The sequence below is a fragment of the Panulirus ornatus genome, chromosome 4 (assembly GCF_036320965.1).
Source record: "Panulirus ornatus isolate Po-2019 chromosome 4, ASM3632096v1, whole genome shotgun sequence".
NCBI lineage: Eukaryota > Metazoa > Arthropoda > Malacostraca > Decapoda > Palinuridae > Panulirus > Panulirus ornatus.
In genome coordinates, this window is record NC_092227.1 from 90,745,638 (window position 1) to 90,763,912 (window position 18,275).

General features: G+C 41.5%; 1 protein-coding gene across 1 annotated transcript in view; it reads left to right on the plus strand.

Moving 5' to 3' along the window:
• LOC139764912 (uncharacterized) overlaps window positions 1-18,275 on the plus strand; it is a 567,165-nt gene that overhangs the window by 531,741 nt on the left and 17,149 nt on the right. The window contains exon 24 of the mRNA XM_071691991.1: window positions 11,331-11,438. Coding sequence (XP_071548092.1) covers window positions 11,331-11,438 — 108 coding nt within the window. The remainder of the gene's footprint in view (window positions 1-11,330; window positions 11,439-18,275) is intronic.

An 18,275-nucleotide genomic window follows, 5' to 3' on the forward strand; every position in this document is an offset into this window, starting at 1 on the left:
AAGCTTTTACTACCTCTTCTCTGTTTACCAAATCAATTTCCCTAACCCTCTCACTTTTCACACCACCTCGACCAAGACGCCTTATATCTGCCACTCTATCATCAAACACATTCAACAAACCTTCAAAATACTCACTCCATCTCCTTCTCACATCACCACTACTTGTTATCACCTCCCCATTAGCGCCCTTCACTGAAGTTCCCATTTGCTCCCTTTCCACATCCAGGCCCCACACAACTTTCCATGGTTTACCTCAGATGCTTCACATGCCCTGGTTCAATCCACTGACAGCACGTCAACCCCGGTATAGTTCACTCTATTCCTTAGACGCCTTTCACCCTCCTGCATGTTCAGGCCCCAATCACTCAAAATCTTTTTCACTCCATCTTTCCACCTCCAATTTGGTCTCCCACTTCTCTTTCCCTCCACCTCTGACACATATATCCTCTTGGTCAATCTTTCCTCACTCATTCTCTCCATGTGACCAAACCATTTCAAAACACCCTCTTCTGCTCTCTCAACCACACTCTTTTATTACCACACATCTCTCTTATTGTCCTCAAACATCTCATTTCCAGCACATCCACCCTCCTTCGCACAACTCTATCCATAGCCCACGCCTCGCAACCATACAACATTGTTGGAACCACTATTCCTTCAAACATACCCATTTTTGCTTTCCAAGATAATGTTCTTGACTTCCACACATTCTTCAACGCTCCCAGAACTTTAGGCCCCTCCCCCACCCTATGATTCACTTCCGCTTCCATGGTTCCATCTGCTGCCAAATCCACTCTCAGATATCTGAAACATTTCACTTCCTCCAGTATTTCTCCATTCAAACTTACCTTCCAATTGACTTGTCCCTCAACCCTACTGTACCTAATAACCTTGCTCTTATTCACATTTACTCTCAGCGTTCTCCTTTCGCACACTCGGTCACCAGCTTCTGCAGTTTCTCACACGAATCAGCCACCAGTGCTGTATCATCAGCGAACAACAACTGACTCACTTCTCAAGCTCTCTCATTCACAACAGAGTGCATACTTGCCCCTCTTTCCAAAACTCTTGCATTCACCTCCCTAACAACCCCATCCATAAACAAATTGAACAACCATTTAGACATCACACACCTCTACCGCAAACCTAAATTCAATGAGAACCAATCTCTTTCCTCTCTTCCTACACGTACACATGCCTTACATCCTCGATAAAAACTTTTCACTGCTTCTAACAACTTGCCTCCCACACCGTATATTCTTAATTCCTTCCACATAGCATCTCTATGAACTTTATCATATACCCTCTCCAGATCCATAAATGCTACATACAAATCCATTTGCTTTTCTAAGTATTTCTCACATACATTCTTCAAAGCAAACACCTGATCCACACATCCTCTACCACTTCTGAAACCACTCTGCTCTTGCCCAATCTGATGCTCTGTACATTCCTTCACCCTCTAAATCAATACCCTCCCATACAATTTCCCAGGAATACTCAACAAACTTTTATACCTCTGTAATTTGAGCACTCACTTTTATCCCCTTTCCCTTTGTACAATGGCACTATGCAAGCATTCCGCCAATCCTCAGGCACCTCACCATGAGTCATACATATATTAAATAACCTTACCAACCAGTCAACAATACAGTCACCCCCTTTTTTAATAAATTCCACTGTAGTACCATCCAAACACGCTGCCGTGCCGGCTTTCATATGCAAAGCTTTTGCTACCTGTTCTCTGTTTACCAAATCATTTTCCCTAACCCTCTCACTTTGCACACGACCTCGACCAAAACACCCTATATCTGCCACTCTATCATCAAACACATTCAACAAACCTTCAAAATACTCACTCCATCTTCTTCCGACATCACCACTACTTGTTATCACCTCCCCATTAGCCCCCTTCACTAAAGTTCCCACTTGTTCCCTTGTCTTATGCACTTTATTTACTTCCTTCCAAAACATCTTTTTCTTTCCCTAAAATTTAATGATACTCTCTCACCCAACTCTCATTTGCCCTCTTTTTCACCTCTTGCACCTTTCTCTTGACCTCCTGTCTCTTTCTTTTACACATCTCCCACTCATTTGCATTATTTCCCTGCAAAAATTATCCGAATGCCTCTCTCTTCTCTTTCACTAATAATCTTACTTCTTATCCCACCACTCACTAACCTTTCTAATCTGCCTACCTCCCATGCTTCTCATACCACAAGCATCTTTTGCACAAGCCATCACTGTTTCCCTAAATACATCTCATTCCTTCCCCACTCCCCTTACGTCCTTTGTTCTCACCTTTTTCCATTGTGTACTCAGTCTCTCTTGGCACTTCCTCACACAAGTCTCCTTCCCAAGCTCAATTACTCTCACCACTCTTTTCACCCGAACATTCTCTCTTTTTTTCTAAAAACCTCTACAAATCTTCACCTTCGCCTCCACACGATAATGATCAGACATCCCTCCAGTTGCACCTCTCAGCACATTAACATCCAAAAGTTTCTCTTTCACACGCCTATCAATTAACATGTAATCCAATAATGCTCTTTGGCCATCTCTCCTACTTGTATATCTCTCCTATATGTATATCTCTCTTTTTAAACCATGTACTCCCAATCCTCAGTTCTTTTTCAGCACATAAATCCACAAGCTCTTCACCATATCCATTTACAACACTGAACACCCCATGTACACTAATTATTCCCTCAACTGCCACATTACTTACCTTTGCATTCAAATCACCCATCAGTATAACCTGATCTCGTGCATCAATACTTCTAACACACTCACTCAGCTGCTCCCAAAACACTTGCCTCTCATGATCTTTCTTCTAATGCCCAGGTGTATATGCACCAATAATCACCCATCTCTCTCCATCCACTTTCAGTTTTACCCATATCAGTCTAGAGTTTACTTTCTTACACTCTATCACATAGTCCCACCACTCCTGTTTCAGGAGTAGTGCTATTCCTTCCCTGGCTTTTGTCCTCTCTAACCCCTGACTTTACTCCTAAGTGACAACTAAGGATGTAAGGGGAGTGGGGGAGGAATGGGATGTATTTAGGGAAGCAGTGATGGTTTGTGGTAAAGATGCTTGTGGCATGAGAAACATGGGAGGTGAGCAGATTAGAAAGTGGCAGATATAGGATGTTTTGGTCGAGGTGGTGTGCAAAGTGAGAGGGTTAGGGAGAATGATTTGGTAAACAGGGTAGAGGTAGTAAAAGCGTTGTTTAAGATGAAAGCTAGCAAGGCAGTGGGTTTGGATGGTATTGCAGTGGAATTTATTAGAAAAGGGGGTGACTGTGTTGTTGACTGTTTGGTAAGGTTATTTAATGTATGTATGACTCATGGTAAGGTATCTGAGGATTAGCGGAATGCTTGCATAGTGCCATTGTACAAAGGCAAAGGGGGTGAAAGTGAGTGCTCAAATTACAGAGGTATAAGTTTGTTGAGTATTCCTGGGAATTTATATCGGAGGGTATTGATATAGAGGTTGAAGGCATGTACAGAGCATGAGATTGGGGGAGAGAAGTGTTGTTTCAGAAGTGGTAAAGTATGTGTGGATCAGGTGTTTGCTCTGAAGAACGTGTGTGAGAAATACTTAGAAAAGCAAATGTATTTGTATTTAGCATTTATGGATCTGGAGAAGGCATATGATAGAGTTGGTAGAGATGCTCTGTAGAAGGTATTAAGAATATATGGTGTGGGAGGTAAGTTGTTAGAAGCAGTGAAAAGTTTTTATCAAGGGTGTAAGGCATGTTTTAGAGTAGGAAGAGAGGAAAGTGATTGGTTCTCAGTGAATATTGGTTTCTGGCAGGGGTGCGTGATGTCTCCATGGTTGCTCAATTTGTTTAAGGATGAATGTTGGTTTGCAGCAGGTGTGCGTGATGTCTCCAAGGTTGTTTAATTTGTTTATGCTCTGAAGAACGTGTGTGAGAAATACTTAGAAAAGCAAATGTATTTGTATTTAGCATTTATGTATCTGGAGAAGGCTTATGATAAAGTTGGTAGAGATGCTCTGTAGAAGGTATTAAGAATATATGGTGTGGGAGGTAAGTTGTTAGAAGCAGTGAAAAGTTTTTATCAAGGGTGTAAGGCATGTTTTAGAGTAGGAAGAGAGGAAAGTGATTGGTTCTCAGTGAATATTGTTTTCTGGCAGGGGTGCGTGATGTCTCCATTGTTGCTCAATTTGTATAAGGATGAATGTTGGTTTGCAGCAGGTGTGCGTGATGTCTCAGTGGTTGTTTAATTTGTTTATGGATGGGGTTATTAGGGAGGTGAATGCAAGAGTTTTGGAAAGAGGGGCAAGTATGCAGTCTGTTGTGGATGAGAGAGCTTGGGAAGTGAGTCAGTTGTTCACTGATGATACAGCGCTCGGTGGCTTATTCAGGTAAGAAATTGCAGAAGCTGGTGACTGAGTTTGGTAAAGTGTGTGAAAGAAGAAAGCTTAGAGGAAATGTGAATAAGAGCAAGGTTATTAGGTACAGTTGGTTTAAGGGACAAGTCAGTTGGTAAGTTTGAATGGAGGAAAAACTGGAGGAAGTGAAGTGTTTTAGATATATGGGAGTGGATTTGGCAGCAGATGGAAACATGGAAGCGGACGTGAATCATAGGGTTGGGGAGGGGACAAAAGTTCTAGGAGCATTGAAAAGTGTGTGGAAGTCAAGAATGTTATCAAAGTCAAGAATGTAAATGGGTATGTTTGAAGGAATAGTGGTTCCAACAATGATATATGGTTTTGAAGCGTGGGTTGTAGATAGAATTGTGCAGAGGAGGGTGGACATGCTTGAAATGAGATGTTTGAGGACAATATGTGGTGTGAGGTGGTTTGATTGAGTAAGTAATGAAAGGGTGAGAGAGATGTGTGGTGATAAAAAGTGTGGTTGAGAGAGCAGAAGAGGGTGTTTTCAAAGGGTTTGGTTAAATAAAGAGAATTAACAAGGAAAGATTGACAGAGAGGATATATGTGTCAAAGGTGGAGGGAACGAGGAGAAGTGGGAGACCAAATTGGAGGTGGAAGGATGGAGTGAAAAAGATCGAGCGATCAGGGCCTGAGCATGCAGGAGGGTGAAAGGCGTGCAAGGAATAGAGTGAATTGGAATGATGTGGTGTACAGGGGTTGATGTGCTGTCAATGGATTGAACCAGGGCATGTGAAGCATATGGGGTAAACCATGGAAAGTTTTGTGGGGCCTGGATGTGGAAAGGGAGCTGTGGTTTTGGTGCATTATACATGACAGCTAGAGACTAGAGTGTAAATGAATATGGCCTTGAGTGTAAACGAATGGCTAGAGTGTAAACGAATGTGGCCTGTGTTGTCTTTTCCTAGCATTACCTTGCACGCATGCGGGGGAGGGGGTTGTCATTTCATGTGTGTCTGGGTGGTGTTGGAATGGATAAAGGCAGCAAGTATGAATTATGTATGTGTGTATATATATGTATATGTCTGTGTATGTATATATATGTATACGTTGAAATGTATAGGTATGTATATGTGCATGTAGGGACGTGTTTGTATATACATGTGTATGTAGGTGGGTTGGGCCATTCTTTCATCTGTTTCCATGCGGTTCCTCACTAACGTGGGAGACAGAGACAGAGAATAAAGGAAAAAAAATTTATACTACTCACCATTTTCCACATTAGCGAGGTAGCATTAAGAACAGAGGACTGAGCCTTTGAGGGAATATCCTCTCTTGTCCCCCTTCTCTGTTCCTTCTTTTGGAAAATTAAAACCGAGAGGGGAGGATTTCTAGTCATATAAGGTGACTAAAGGGGATGGGAGCGGGGGGGCTGGAAATCCTCCTCTCCTTGTATTTTAACTTTCTAAAAGGGGAAACAGAAGAAGAAGTCACACGGGGAGTGCTCATCCTCCTCGAAGGCTCAGATTGGGATGTCTAAATGTGTGTGGATGTAAGCAAGATGAGAAGAAAGGAGAGATAGGTAGTATGTTTGAGGAAAGGAACCTGGATATTTTGGCTCTGATTGAAACGAATCTCAAGGGTAAAGGGGAAGAGTGGTTTGGGAATGTCTTTGGAGCAAAGTCAGGGGTTAGTGAGAGGACAAGAGCAAGGGAGGGAGTAGCACTACTCCTGAAACAGGAGTGGTGGGAGTATGTAATAGAGTGTAAGAAAGTAAACTCTAGATTGATATGGGTAAAACTGAAAGTGGATGGAGAGAGATGGGTGATTATTGGTGCATATGCACCTGGGCATGAGAAGAAAGATCATGAGAGGCAAGTGTTTTGGGAGCAGCTGAGTGAGTGTGTTAGTAGTTTTGATGCACAAAACTGGGTTATAATGATGGGTGATTTGAATGGAAAGGTGAGTAATGTGGCAGTTGAGGGAATAATTGGTGTACATCGGATGTTCAGTGTTGTAAATGGAAATGGTGAAGAGCTTGTAGATTTATGTGCTGAAATGGACTGGTGATTGGGAATACCTGGTTTAAAAAGAGAGATATACATAAGTATATGTATAAGTATATGCAGTTGAGTGGGAGATGTATAAAAGAAAGAGACAGGAGGTCAAGAGAAAGGTGCAAGAGGTGAAAAAAAGGGCAAATGAGCGTTGGGGTGAGAGAGTATCATTAAATTTTAGGGAGAATAAAAAGATGTTCTGGAAGGAGGTAAATAAAGTGCGTAAGACAAGGGAGCAAATGGGAACTTCAGTGAAGGGCGCAAATGGGGAGGTGATAACAAGTAGTGGCGATGTGAGAAGGAGATGGAGTGAGTATTTTGAAGGTTTGTTGAATGTGTTTGATGATAGAGTGGCAGATATAGGGTGTTTTGGTCGAGGTGGTGTGCAAAGTGAGAGGGTTAGGGAAAATGATTTGGTAAACAGAGAAGAGGTAGTGAAAGCTTTGCGGAAGATGAAAGCCGGCAAGGCAGCAGGTTTGGATGGTATTGCAGTGGAATTTATTAAAAAAGGGGGTGACTGTATTGTTGACTGGTTGGTAAGGTTATTTAATGTATGTATGACTCATGGTGAGGTGCCTGAGGATTGGCGGAATGCGTGCATAGTGCCATTGTACAAAGGCAAAGGGGATAAGAGTGAGTGCTCAAATTACAGAGGTATAAGTTTGTTGAGTATTCCTGGTAAATTATATGGGAGGGTATTGATTGAGAGGGTGAAGGCATGTACAGAGCATCAGATTGGGGAAGAGCAGTGTGGTTTCAGAAGTGGTAGAGGATGTGTGGATCAGGTGTTTGCTGTGAAGAATGTATGTGAGAAATACTTAGAAAAGCAAATGGATTTGTATGTAGCATTTATGGATCTGGAGAAGGCATATGATAGAGTTGATAGAGATGCTCTGTGGAAGGTATTAAGAATATATGGTGTGGGAGGAAAGTTGTTAGAAGCAGTGAAAAGTTTTTATCGAGGATGTAAGGCATGTGTACGTGTAGGAAGAGAGGAAAGTGATTGGTTCTCAGTGAATGTAGGTTTGCGGCAGGGGTGTGTGATGTCTCCATGGTTGTTTAATTTGTTTATGGATGGGGTTGTTAGGGAGGTAAATGCAAGAGTTTTGGAAAGAGGGGCAAGTATGAAGTCGGTTGGGGATGAGAGAGCTTGGGAAGTGAGTCAGTTGTTGTTCACTGATGATACAGCGCTGGTGGCTGATTCATGTGAGAAACTGCAGAAGCTGGTGACTGAGTTTGGTAAAGTGTGTGGAAGAAGAAAGTTAAGAGTAAATGTGAATAAGAGCAAGGTTATTAGGTACAGTAGGGTTGAGGGTCAAGTCAATTGGGAGGTGAGTTTGAATGGAGAAAAACTGGAGGAAGTGAAGTGTTTTAGATATCTGGGAGTGGATCTGGCAGCGGATGGAACCATGGAAGCGGAAGTGGATCATAGGGTGGGGGAGGGGGCGAAAATTCTGGGGGCCTTGAAGAATGTGTGGAAGTCGAGAACATTATCTCGGAAAGCAAAAATGGGTATGTTTGAAGGAATAGTGGTTCCAACAATGTTGTATGGTTGCGAGGCGTGGGCTATGGATAGAGTTGTGCGCAGGAGGATGGATGTGCTGGAAATGAGATGTTTGAGGACAATGTGTGGTGTGAGGTGGTTTGATCGAGTGAGTAACGTAAGGGTAAGAGAGATGTGTGGAAATAAAAAGAGCGTGGTTGAGAGAGCAGAAGAGGGTGTTTTGAAGTGGTTTGGTCACATGGAGAGAATGAGTGAGGAAAGATTGACCAAGAGGATATATGTGTCGGAGGTGGAGGGAACGAGGAGAAGAGGGAGACCAAATTGGAGGTGGAAAGATGGAGTGAAAAAGATTTTGTGTGATCGGGGACTGAACATGCAGGAGGGTGAAAGGAGGGCAAGGAATAGAGTGAATTGGAGCGATGTGGTATACCGGGGTTGACGTGCTGTCAGTGGATTGAATCAGGGCATGTGAAGCGTCTGGGGTGAACCATGGAAAGCTGTGTAGGTATGTATATTTGCGTGTGTGGACGTATGTATATACATGTGTATGGGGGGGGGGGGTTGGGCCATTTCTTTTGTCTGTTTCCTTGCGCTACCTCGCAAACGCAGGAGACAGCGACAAAGTATAATAAATAAATATAAAAATATGTATGTAAGTAGGAGAGATGGCCAGAGAGCGTTATTTGATTACGTGTTAATTGATAGACGCACGAAACAGAGACTTTTGGATGTTAATGTGCTGAGAGATGCAACTGGAGGGATGTCTGATCATTATCTTGTGGAGGTGAAGGTGAAAATTTTTAGAGGTTTTCAGAAAAGAAGAGAGAATGTTGGGGTGAAGAGAGTGGTGAGAGTAAGTGAGCTTGGGAAGGAGACTTGTGTGAGGAAGTACCAGGAGGGACTGAGTGCAGAATGGAAAAAAGTGAGAACAAAGGAGGTAAGGGGAGTGGGGGAGGAATAGGATGTATTTAGGTAATAAGTGACGGCTTGTGCAAAAGACGCATGTGGCATGAGGAGTGTGGGAGGTGGACAGATTGAAAAGGGTAGTGAGAGGTGGGATGAAGAAGTAAGATTATTAGTGAAAGAGAAGAGAGAGGTATTTGGATGATTTTTGCAGTGAAATAATGCAAATGAGTCAAAGATGTATAAAAGGAAAAGGCAGGAGGTCAAGACAAAGGTGCAAGAGGTGAAAAAGAGGGCAAATGAGAGTTGGGGTGAGAGAGTATCTTTAAATTTTAGGGAGAATAAAAAGATGTTCTGAAAGGAGGTAAATAAAGTGCATAAGACAAGGGAACAAATGGGAACATCAGTGAAGGGGGCTAATGGGGAGGTGATAACAAGTAGTGGTGATGTGAGAAGGAGATGGAGTGAGTGTTTAGAAGGTTTGTTGAATGTGTTTGATGATAGAGTGGCAGATATAGGGTGTTTTGGTCGAGGTGGGGTGCAAAGTGAGAGGGTTAGGGAAAATGGATTTGGTAAACAGAGAAGAGGTAGTAAAAGCTTTGCGGAAGATGAAAGCCGGAAAGGCAGTGGGTTTGGATGGTATTGCAGTGGAATTTATTAAAAAAGGGGTGACTGTATTGTTGACTGGTTGGTAAGGTTATTTAATGTATGTATGACTCATGGTGAGGTGCCTAAGGACTGGCGGAATGCGTGCATAGTGCCATTGTACAAAGGCAAAGGGGATAAGAGTGAGTGCTCAAATTACAGAGGTATAAGTTTGTTGAGTATTCCTGGTAAATTATATGGGAGGGTATTGATTGAGAGGGTGAAGGCATGTACAGAGCATCAGATTGGGGAAGAGCAGTGTGGTTTCAGAAGTGGTAGAGGATGTGTGGATCAGGTGTTTGCTTTGAAGAATGTATGTGAGAAATACTTAGAAAAGCAAATGGATTTGTATGTAGCATTTATGGATCGGGAGAAGACATATGATAGAGTTGATAGAGATGCTCTGTGGAAGGTATTAAGAATATATGGTGTGGGGGGCAAGTTGTTAGAAGCAGTGAAAAGTTTTTATTGAGGATGTAAGGCATGTGTACATGTAGGAAGAGAGGAAAGTGATTCTTTCTCAGTGATTGTAGGTTTGTGGCAGAGGTGTGTGATGTCTCCATGGTTGTTTAATTTGTTTATGGATAGGGTTGTTTGGGAGGTGAATGCAAGAGTTTTGGAAAGGGGGGTAAGTATGCAGTCTGTTGTGGATGAGAGAGCTTGGAAAGTGAGTCAGTTGTTGTTCGCTGATGATATAGCACTGGTGGCTGATTCGTGTGACAAACTGCAGAAGCTGGTGACTGAGTTTGGTAAAGTGTGTGAAAGAAGAAATCTGAGAGTAAATGTGAATAAGAGCAAGGTTATTAGGTACAGTAGGGTTGAGGGTCAAGTCAATTGGGAGGTAAGTTTGAATGGAGAAAAACTGGAGGAAGTGAAGTGTTTTAGATATCTGGGGGTGGATCTGGCAGCGGGTTGAACCATGGAAGTGGAAGTGAATCATAGGGTGGGGGAGGGGGCGAAAGTTCTGGGAGTGTTGAAGAATGTGTGGAAGTCAAGAACATTATCTTGGAAAGCAAAAATGGGTATGTTTGAAGGAATAGTGGTTCCAACAATGTTATATGGTTGCGAGGCTTGGGCTATAGATAGAATTGTGCGGAGGAGGGTGGATGTGCTGGAAATGAGATGTTTGAGGACAATATGTGATGTGAGGTGGTTTGATTGAGTAAGTAATGTAAGGGTAAGAGAGATGTGTGGTAATAAAAAGAGTGTGGTTGAGAGAGCAGAGGAGGGTGTTTTGAAATGGTTTGGTCACATGGAGAGAATGAGTGAGGAAAGGTTGACCAAGAGGATATATGTGTTGGAGGTGGAGGGAACGAGGAGAAGTGGGAGACCAAATTGGAGGTCGAAAGATGGATTGAAAATGATTTTGAGTGATAAGGGCCTGAACATGCAGGAGGGTGAAAGGCGTGCAAGGAATAGAGTGAATTGGAATGATGTGGTATACTGGTGTCAACGTGCTGTCATTGGATTGAACCAGGGCATTGTGAAGCGTCTTGGGTAAACCATGGAAAGTTCTGTGAGGCCTGGATGTGGAAAGGGAGCTGTGGTTTCAGTGCATTATACATGACAGCTTAATAAATGGGATCACCAGTTTATTTTGAAACATCATAGCTCCAAAGTCATAACCCAAAAGCATTAATATTGCAAAAAACAAGACATGGTACTAAATCGAATGAAGTTAGGGAAACTTACATAAGGGTAGGTTAGGATTTGTGATGCTTCAGATTGATGATGTGTTAGAAATATAATACTTTCAATATCATGGTTTTCCCTAGAAACAATTAAGACTGATTAGAAACAGTTAAGACTGATGAGATCAAGTACATCAAAAATTTATTTGATTTTCTATGTGCCACAGCAACTGGTGAGCCACCTCTGTGCCTCTCATATGCTGTTGTTACTGCTCTTCGCAGTGCCATCACAGCATTTCGAGCTGAAAATGGGAATGGAACGTGGTTTGATATGGGTAAGTATAAGACTAAAAACATTACTGCATATCACTGTTTAAGGAATTGGTTTAAGTTTCAGACTTGAGGAAACTGTAATGCAGTGAAAGATATGTGTACTTAAGCGCTGGAATCTAATGTATAGTATGATCACTTATACCTCAGAACTAACCTATATAAAAAGGTAATTTAAAGTTTTTTCCTCACAGAATACTGTGTGTCTGTATTCTTCATTATTGAAGAAAATATCTAGAATAAGCAGTATACTTTCCTACACAGCCTTGCATTGCCAACTCCATTTAGAAATAGGCTATATTTGGCAAACAAGCTCCTGCTACAACTGGAATTATCCCAATATATAGTCGAAATATTCTTTAAATACACTGAAAAAGAAAATATCAAGGATAGAATTTGTCCAGTGTTAAGCAGAACAGGTATTGTGAGAACCACCTCATATTAGGGATATGGGGATGTATCTTTCATGCCCGTTACGGTACGTTGTCCTTTTTTAGTTAGAGGTACAGTGCTAAACAGAGGCAGGGAAGAACTGATAGAGGAAGCTATCTATATATCTATCTATCTATCTATATCTATGATTCCCATTTCCTCTGGGAACTCTCATCAAGGGGTGGCCATGGCAAATGAGTCTTCACTTATCCCTGTTCTTAGATGCCTCCTTTGCGTACATCATTCCACATATTCTTCCTCTGTTTCTCTCCAGTCAGTAATCCTCCATACTATTTGCCCATGTCACATTTGGTCTTCTACTCACACCAACCCCTTTCATTGTACTATAATACTTTCTCCTTGTAAACTTATGATTCACCCATTCTACCACTCCACAACTCATTCCCTTTGCATTCCTTGCCATACCACATCTCTCGTACACCCTTTCTTTTCTTTCTTCATTCCACTAAGTCATATCATATGCTCTTCTCAAATAGCTCATTTTCACAGCCCGTACTCTTGACCTGTGTGCCTCATTCCTCATCCATGTGTCACTTGCATAGGTTATGGTTGGGAGGACTATGCTGTCTTTTAATCCTCTCTTCACTTCCATACTTACACCTCTACCCTTCATTATTCTATTCAGGGACTCAATGACTCTTCTACCCTATACTGCTCTCTCCCTTATCTATCCTTCCATATCATTACACTTCCCAAGACAGCTCTCAGATACTTAAATTCCCTCACTTCCAGTCTTTATCTCCCCATATCCACAGCACAATTTTCTATACTTTCTTCTTTCACATTATATGGTTTTACAAAATCTGTGCTTTCACTCCATTTCCTTTCAAACACCATTACTTTACTTTTACTTGCATTTAACTTCAGTCTCCTACACTTATACAGATCATAAAACACGCAACCTTCAGTAACTCCTCTTCAGTCTTGGCAAACAACACAGTATCATCCAAAAACAGGCTTGCCACAAGCCACAATATCCTACTGTCATACTGTATCTCAGCACCTCTTTTCCCTAGTTTTGCTTTCATTTCCCATTATTAAATTTTAGGGAGAATCAAAAGATGTTTTGGAAGGAGTTAAATAAAGTGCATAAGACAAGAGAACAAATGGGATCATTGGTGAAGGGGGCTAATGGGGTGGAAATAAGTAAGTAAGTTTTTATTAGTCACATTGTAATACAAGATATATTACAAAATGAAATTCTTCTTGGCTTTGAGAGCTCCTTAGTGTTTCTACATTAAAAGAATAATAAAATCAGTAAAGCAATAAAATAATAAGGGAGACACTTTAATATTTTACTTTCCTATTGTGATGACAAATGATTGAAAAGGAGGATGCTTTTAGGTACAAAAGACTTTCTGTATCTATCAGTACGCTGCATGGGCAAAGCTAACCTCCTTCCTGATTTTAAATATGTGTAACAATTGTATAGCGGATGGGTTACATCTTTCATAATCCTATCTACTTATTTCATTACGCCTGTCTGATAAAGCTTATCTAGTGATGTGGTCGGCGCACCTAATTTTCCTGCCTTTTTAACAATTCTTCCCAACTTATTTTTATCTTTACAAGTAAGTTTCCCATACCAGGCAGTCACTGAAAAATTTAGAACTGATTCTAATATTGATTTGTAACATAAGTTAATGATCACTTTATCTACATTTAGGTTGCGCAATATACGTACAAAGTGTAGTCTTTGGTTACATTTCCTTGACACCATATCCGTATTAACACTGCCTTTCAACTGGTCATCAATCATAAGTCCCAAATACTTGTACTGGTTTACTCTTTGAACGTGTTCTTCCTCAATTGTTAATAAGTCGGCTACATGTTTATTTTTAGTTCCGAAATTGAATATCATCTCCTTAGTTTTCTTAACATTAAGCTCCAAGAAATTTTGTTTACTCCAGTCAACAAATTTTTTGACTTGAGTTAAATAGGGTTCATAATTATCATTGACAACTTTTCCTAGGATAACTGTATCGTCGGCATATTTTATAATAGTACAGTCATCAGTTCCACTCCTACAATCATCTGTGTACAAGGTAAAGAGAACAGGGGACAATACACAACCTTGGGGGCTCCTGTGTTGGTAACTACCACATTAGACTTGACATTATTTACATTGGTATATTGAGGTCTCTGCGTTAAAAAGCTAAAAATCCATTTTAAGATGTTTCTATTTACACTCATTTGTAACATTTTATTAAGCAAAATATGAGGTTGCATTGTGTTAAATGCTGAACTAAAATCGATGAACAGTGCTCTAATTTGTGATTTAGTCTTATCTAAGTGCTCGTTAACATCATTCAACAATGTAAGTGTTGCATCCTGTACACTCCTATTATAGCAATAAGCAAACTGCATAGGGTCTTTTAAATTATTTGTTCTTTCACAGATGTAGTTATTCAATATACTTTCTAAACATTTCATAATGTTAGATGTCAATACTACAGGTCTAAAATCTTTGGGATCTTTCGGACAGTTAATTTCTGCAATAGGTTTCACTTCTGATTCTTTCCATTATAACAATAACAAGTACAGGTGAAGTGAGGAGATGCAATGAGTATTTTCAAGGTTTGTTGAATGTATTTCATGAAAGAGTGGCAGATAGAGGGTGTTTTGGTCAAGGTGGTGTGCGAAGTGAGAGGGTCAGGGAGAATGGTTTGATAGACAGAGAAGAGGTAGTGAATGCTTTGCAGAAGATGAAAGCCGGCAAAGTGGTGGGTTTGGATGGTATTTCAGTGGAATTTATGAAAAAAGGGGATGACTGTTGTTGATTGGTTGGTAAGGATATTCAATGTATGTATGGTTCATGGTGAAGTGCCTGAGGATTGGCAGAATGCATGCATAGTGCCATTGTACAAAGGCAAAGGAGATAAAGGTGAGGGTTCAAATTACTGAGGTATAGGTTTGTTGAGTATTCCTGGGAAATTATATGGGAGGGTATTGCTTGAGTAGGTAAAGGCATGTAGAGAGGATCAAATAGGCGAAGAGCAGTGTGGGGGTGTAGAAGTGGTGGAGGATGTGTGGATCAGGTGTTTGCTTAGAAAATGTATGCGAGAAATACTTAGAAAAAGAGATCGATTTGTATGTAGCATTTATGGATCTAGAGAAGGCACATGATAGAGTTGATAGAGATGCTTTTTGGAAGGTATTAAGAGTATATGGTGTGGGAGACAAGTTGCTAGAAGCAGTGAAAAGTTTTTACCAAGGATGTAAGGCACGTATAAAAGTAGGAAGAAAGAAAAGTACTTGAATCTAAGTGAATGGTGGTTTGTGGCAGGGGTGCGTGATGTCTCCATAGTTGTTTAATTTGTTTATGGATGGGATTGTTAGGGAGCTGAATGCAAGTTTTGGAGAGAGGAGCAAATATGCAGTCTGTTGTGGATGAGAGGTCTTGGGAAGTGAGTCAGTTGTTGTTTGCTGATGATACAGCACTGGTGGCTGTTTGGGGGAGAAGCTGCAGAAGTTGCTGACTGAGTTTAGTAAAGTGTTTGAAAGAAGAAAGCTGATAGTAAATGTGAATAAGAGCAAGGTTAATAGGTTCAGTAGGGTTGAGGGACAAGTTAATTGATAGGTAAGTTTGATTGAAGAAAAACTGGAGGAAATGAAGTGTTTTAGATATCTGGGAGTGGATTTAGCAGTGGATGGAACCATGTAAGTGGAAGTGAGTCACAGGGTGTGGGAGGGGGCGAAAGTTCTGGGAGCGTTGGAGAATGTGTGGAAGGCGAGAACATCATCTCTGAGAGCAAAAATGGGTATGTTTGAAGGAATAGTCGTTCCAACAATGTTATAATGGTTGCAAGGCTTGGGATATTGATAGGGTTGTGTGGAGGAGGGTGGATGTGTTGGAAATGAAATGTTTGAGGACATTTTGATCGAATAAGTAATGAAATGGTAAGAGAGATGTGTGGAAGTAAAAAGAGTGTGGTTTAGAGAGCAGAATAGGGGGGGTAAAACTCTATCATAATCCTTCTCCACATCCATAAATGCTACATGCCGATCCATTAGTTTTTCTAAGTGTTTCCCACATACATTCTTCAGAGCAAAAACCTGATCCACACATCCTCTACCACTTCTAAAACCACAGTGCTCCTCCTCAATCTGATGCTCTGTACATTCCTTTACCCTCTCAATCAATACCCTCCCATGAAATTTCCCAGGAATACTCAACAAACTTACTCCTCTGTAAGTTGAACACTAACCTTTATCTCTTTGCCTTTGTACGATGGCACTATGCATGCATTCCGCCAATCCTCTGGCACTTCACCATGAACCAAACATACATTGAATATCCTCACCAACCAGTCAACAACACAGTCATCCCCCTTTTTTAATAAATTCCACTACAATACCATCCAAACCCACCGACTAGCCGGCTTTCATCTTCCGATACTTCTCCCTGACCCTCTCACTTTGCACAACACCTTGACCAAAACACCCTGTATCTGCCACTCTATCATCAAACACATTTAACAAACCTTGAAAATGCTCACTCCATCTTCTCACTTCACCACTACTTGTTATTACCTCCCCATTAGCCCCTTCACCGGTTCCCATTTGTTCTCTTGTCCTACGCACTTTATTTACCTCCTTCCAAACATCTTATTATTCTCCCTAAAATTTAATGATACTCTCTCACGCCAACTCTCATTTGCCCACTTTTTCATGTCGTGCACCTTTCTCTTGACCTCCTACCTCTTTCTTTTATACATCTCCCAGTCATTTACACTATTTCCCTGCAAAAATCGCCCAAATGCCTCTCTCTTCTCTTTTACTAACAATCGTAATTCTTCATTCCACCTCCCACTACCCTTATCAATCTGCCCACCTCCCACCTTTCTCATGCCACAGGCATCTTTCGCACAAGCCCCGATCACTCGAAATCTTTCTTGCCTCCAGTTTGGTCTCCCACTTCTCCTTGTTCCCTCCACCTCTGACACACATATCCTCTTTGTCAATCTTTCCTCACTCATTCTCTCCATGTGACCAAACCATTTCAATACACCCTCTTCTGCTCTCTCAACCACACTTTTTATTACCACACATCTCTCTTACCCTTTCATTACTTACTCGATCAAACCACTTCACACTACATATTCTCCTCAGGCTTTTCATTTCCAACACATCCGCCCTCCTCCGCACAACCCTATCTATATCCCAGGCCTCGCAACCATATATCATTGTTGGAACCACGCTTCCTTCAGACATACCCATTTTTGCTCTCCAAGATAACTTTCTCGCCTTGCACACATTCTTCAAAGCTCCCAGAACCTTCACCAACTCCCCCACCCTGTGACTCACTTCCGCTTCCATGGTTCCATCCTCTGCTAAATCCACTCCCAGATATCTAAAACTCTTCACTTCCTCCAGTTTTTCTCCCAATTGACTTCTCCCTCCACCCTACTGAACCTGATAACCTTGCTCTTATTCACATTTACTCTCAGGTTTCTTCTTTCACACACTTTACCAAACTCAGTCACCAGCTTCTGCAGTTTCTCACCCGAATCAGCAACCAGCGCTTTATCATCGGCAAACAACAACTGACTCACTTCCCAAGCCCTCTCATCCATAATAGACTGCATACTTGCCCCTCTTTCCAGGACTTTTGCATTCACCTCCCTAACAACCCCATCCATAAACAATTTAAACAACCATACAGACATCATGCACCCCTGCCGCAAACCAACATTTGCTGAGAACCAATCACTTTCCTCTGTTCCTACCTGACATGCCTTACATCCTTGATAAAAACTTTTCACTGCTTCTAGCAACTTACCTCCCTTTCCATATACTCTTAATACCTTCCACAGAGCATTTCAATCAACTCTATCATGATAATGCTTTCTCCAGATCCATAAATGCTACGTACAAATCCATTTGTTTTCTAAGTATTTATCACAAGCATTCTTCAAAGCAAACACCTGATCCACACATCCTCTACCATTTCTGAAACCACACTGCTCTTCCCCAATCTGATGCTCTGTACATTCCTTCACCCTCTCAATCAATACCCTCCCATGTAATTTCCCAGGAATACTCAACAGGGGATAGGGGAGAAAGAATACTTTCCAGTCATTCCCCACGTGTCATAGAAGACGACTAAAAGGTATGGGAGCGGGGGTCTGGAAACCCTCCCCTCCTTGTATTTTAAGTTTCTAAAAGGGGAAACAGAGTAGGAGTCATGCAGGGACTGCTCATCCTCCTCAGAGGCTCAGATTAGGGTGTCTAAATGTGTGTAGATGTAACCAAGATGAGGAGAGATAGACAGTATGTTTGAGGAAAGGGACCTGGATGTTTTGGCTCTGCGTGAAACGAAGCTCAAGGGTAAAGGGGAAGAGTGGTTTGGGAATGTCTTGGGTGTAAAGTCAGGGGTTGGTGAGAAG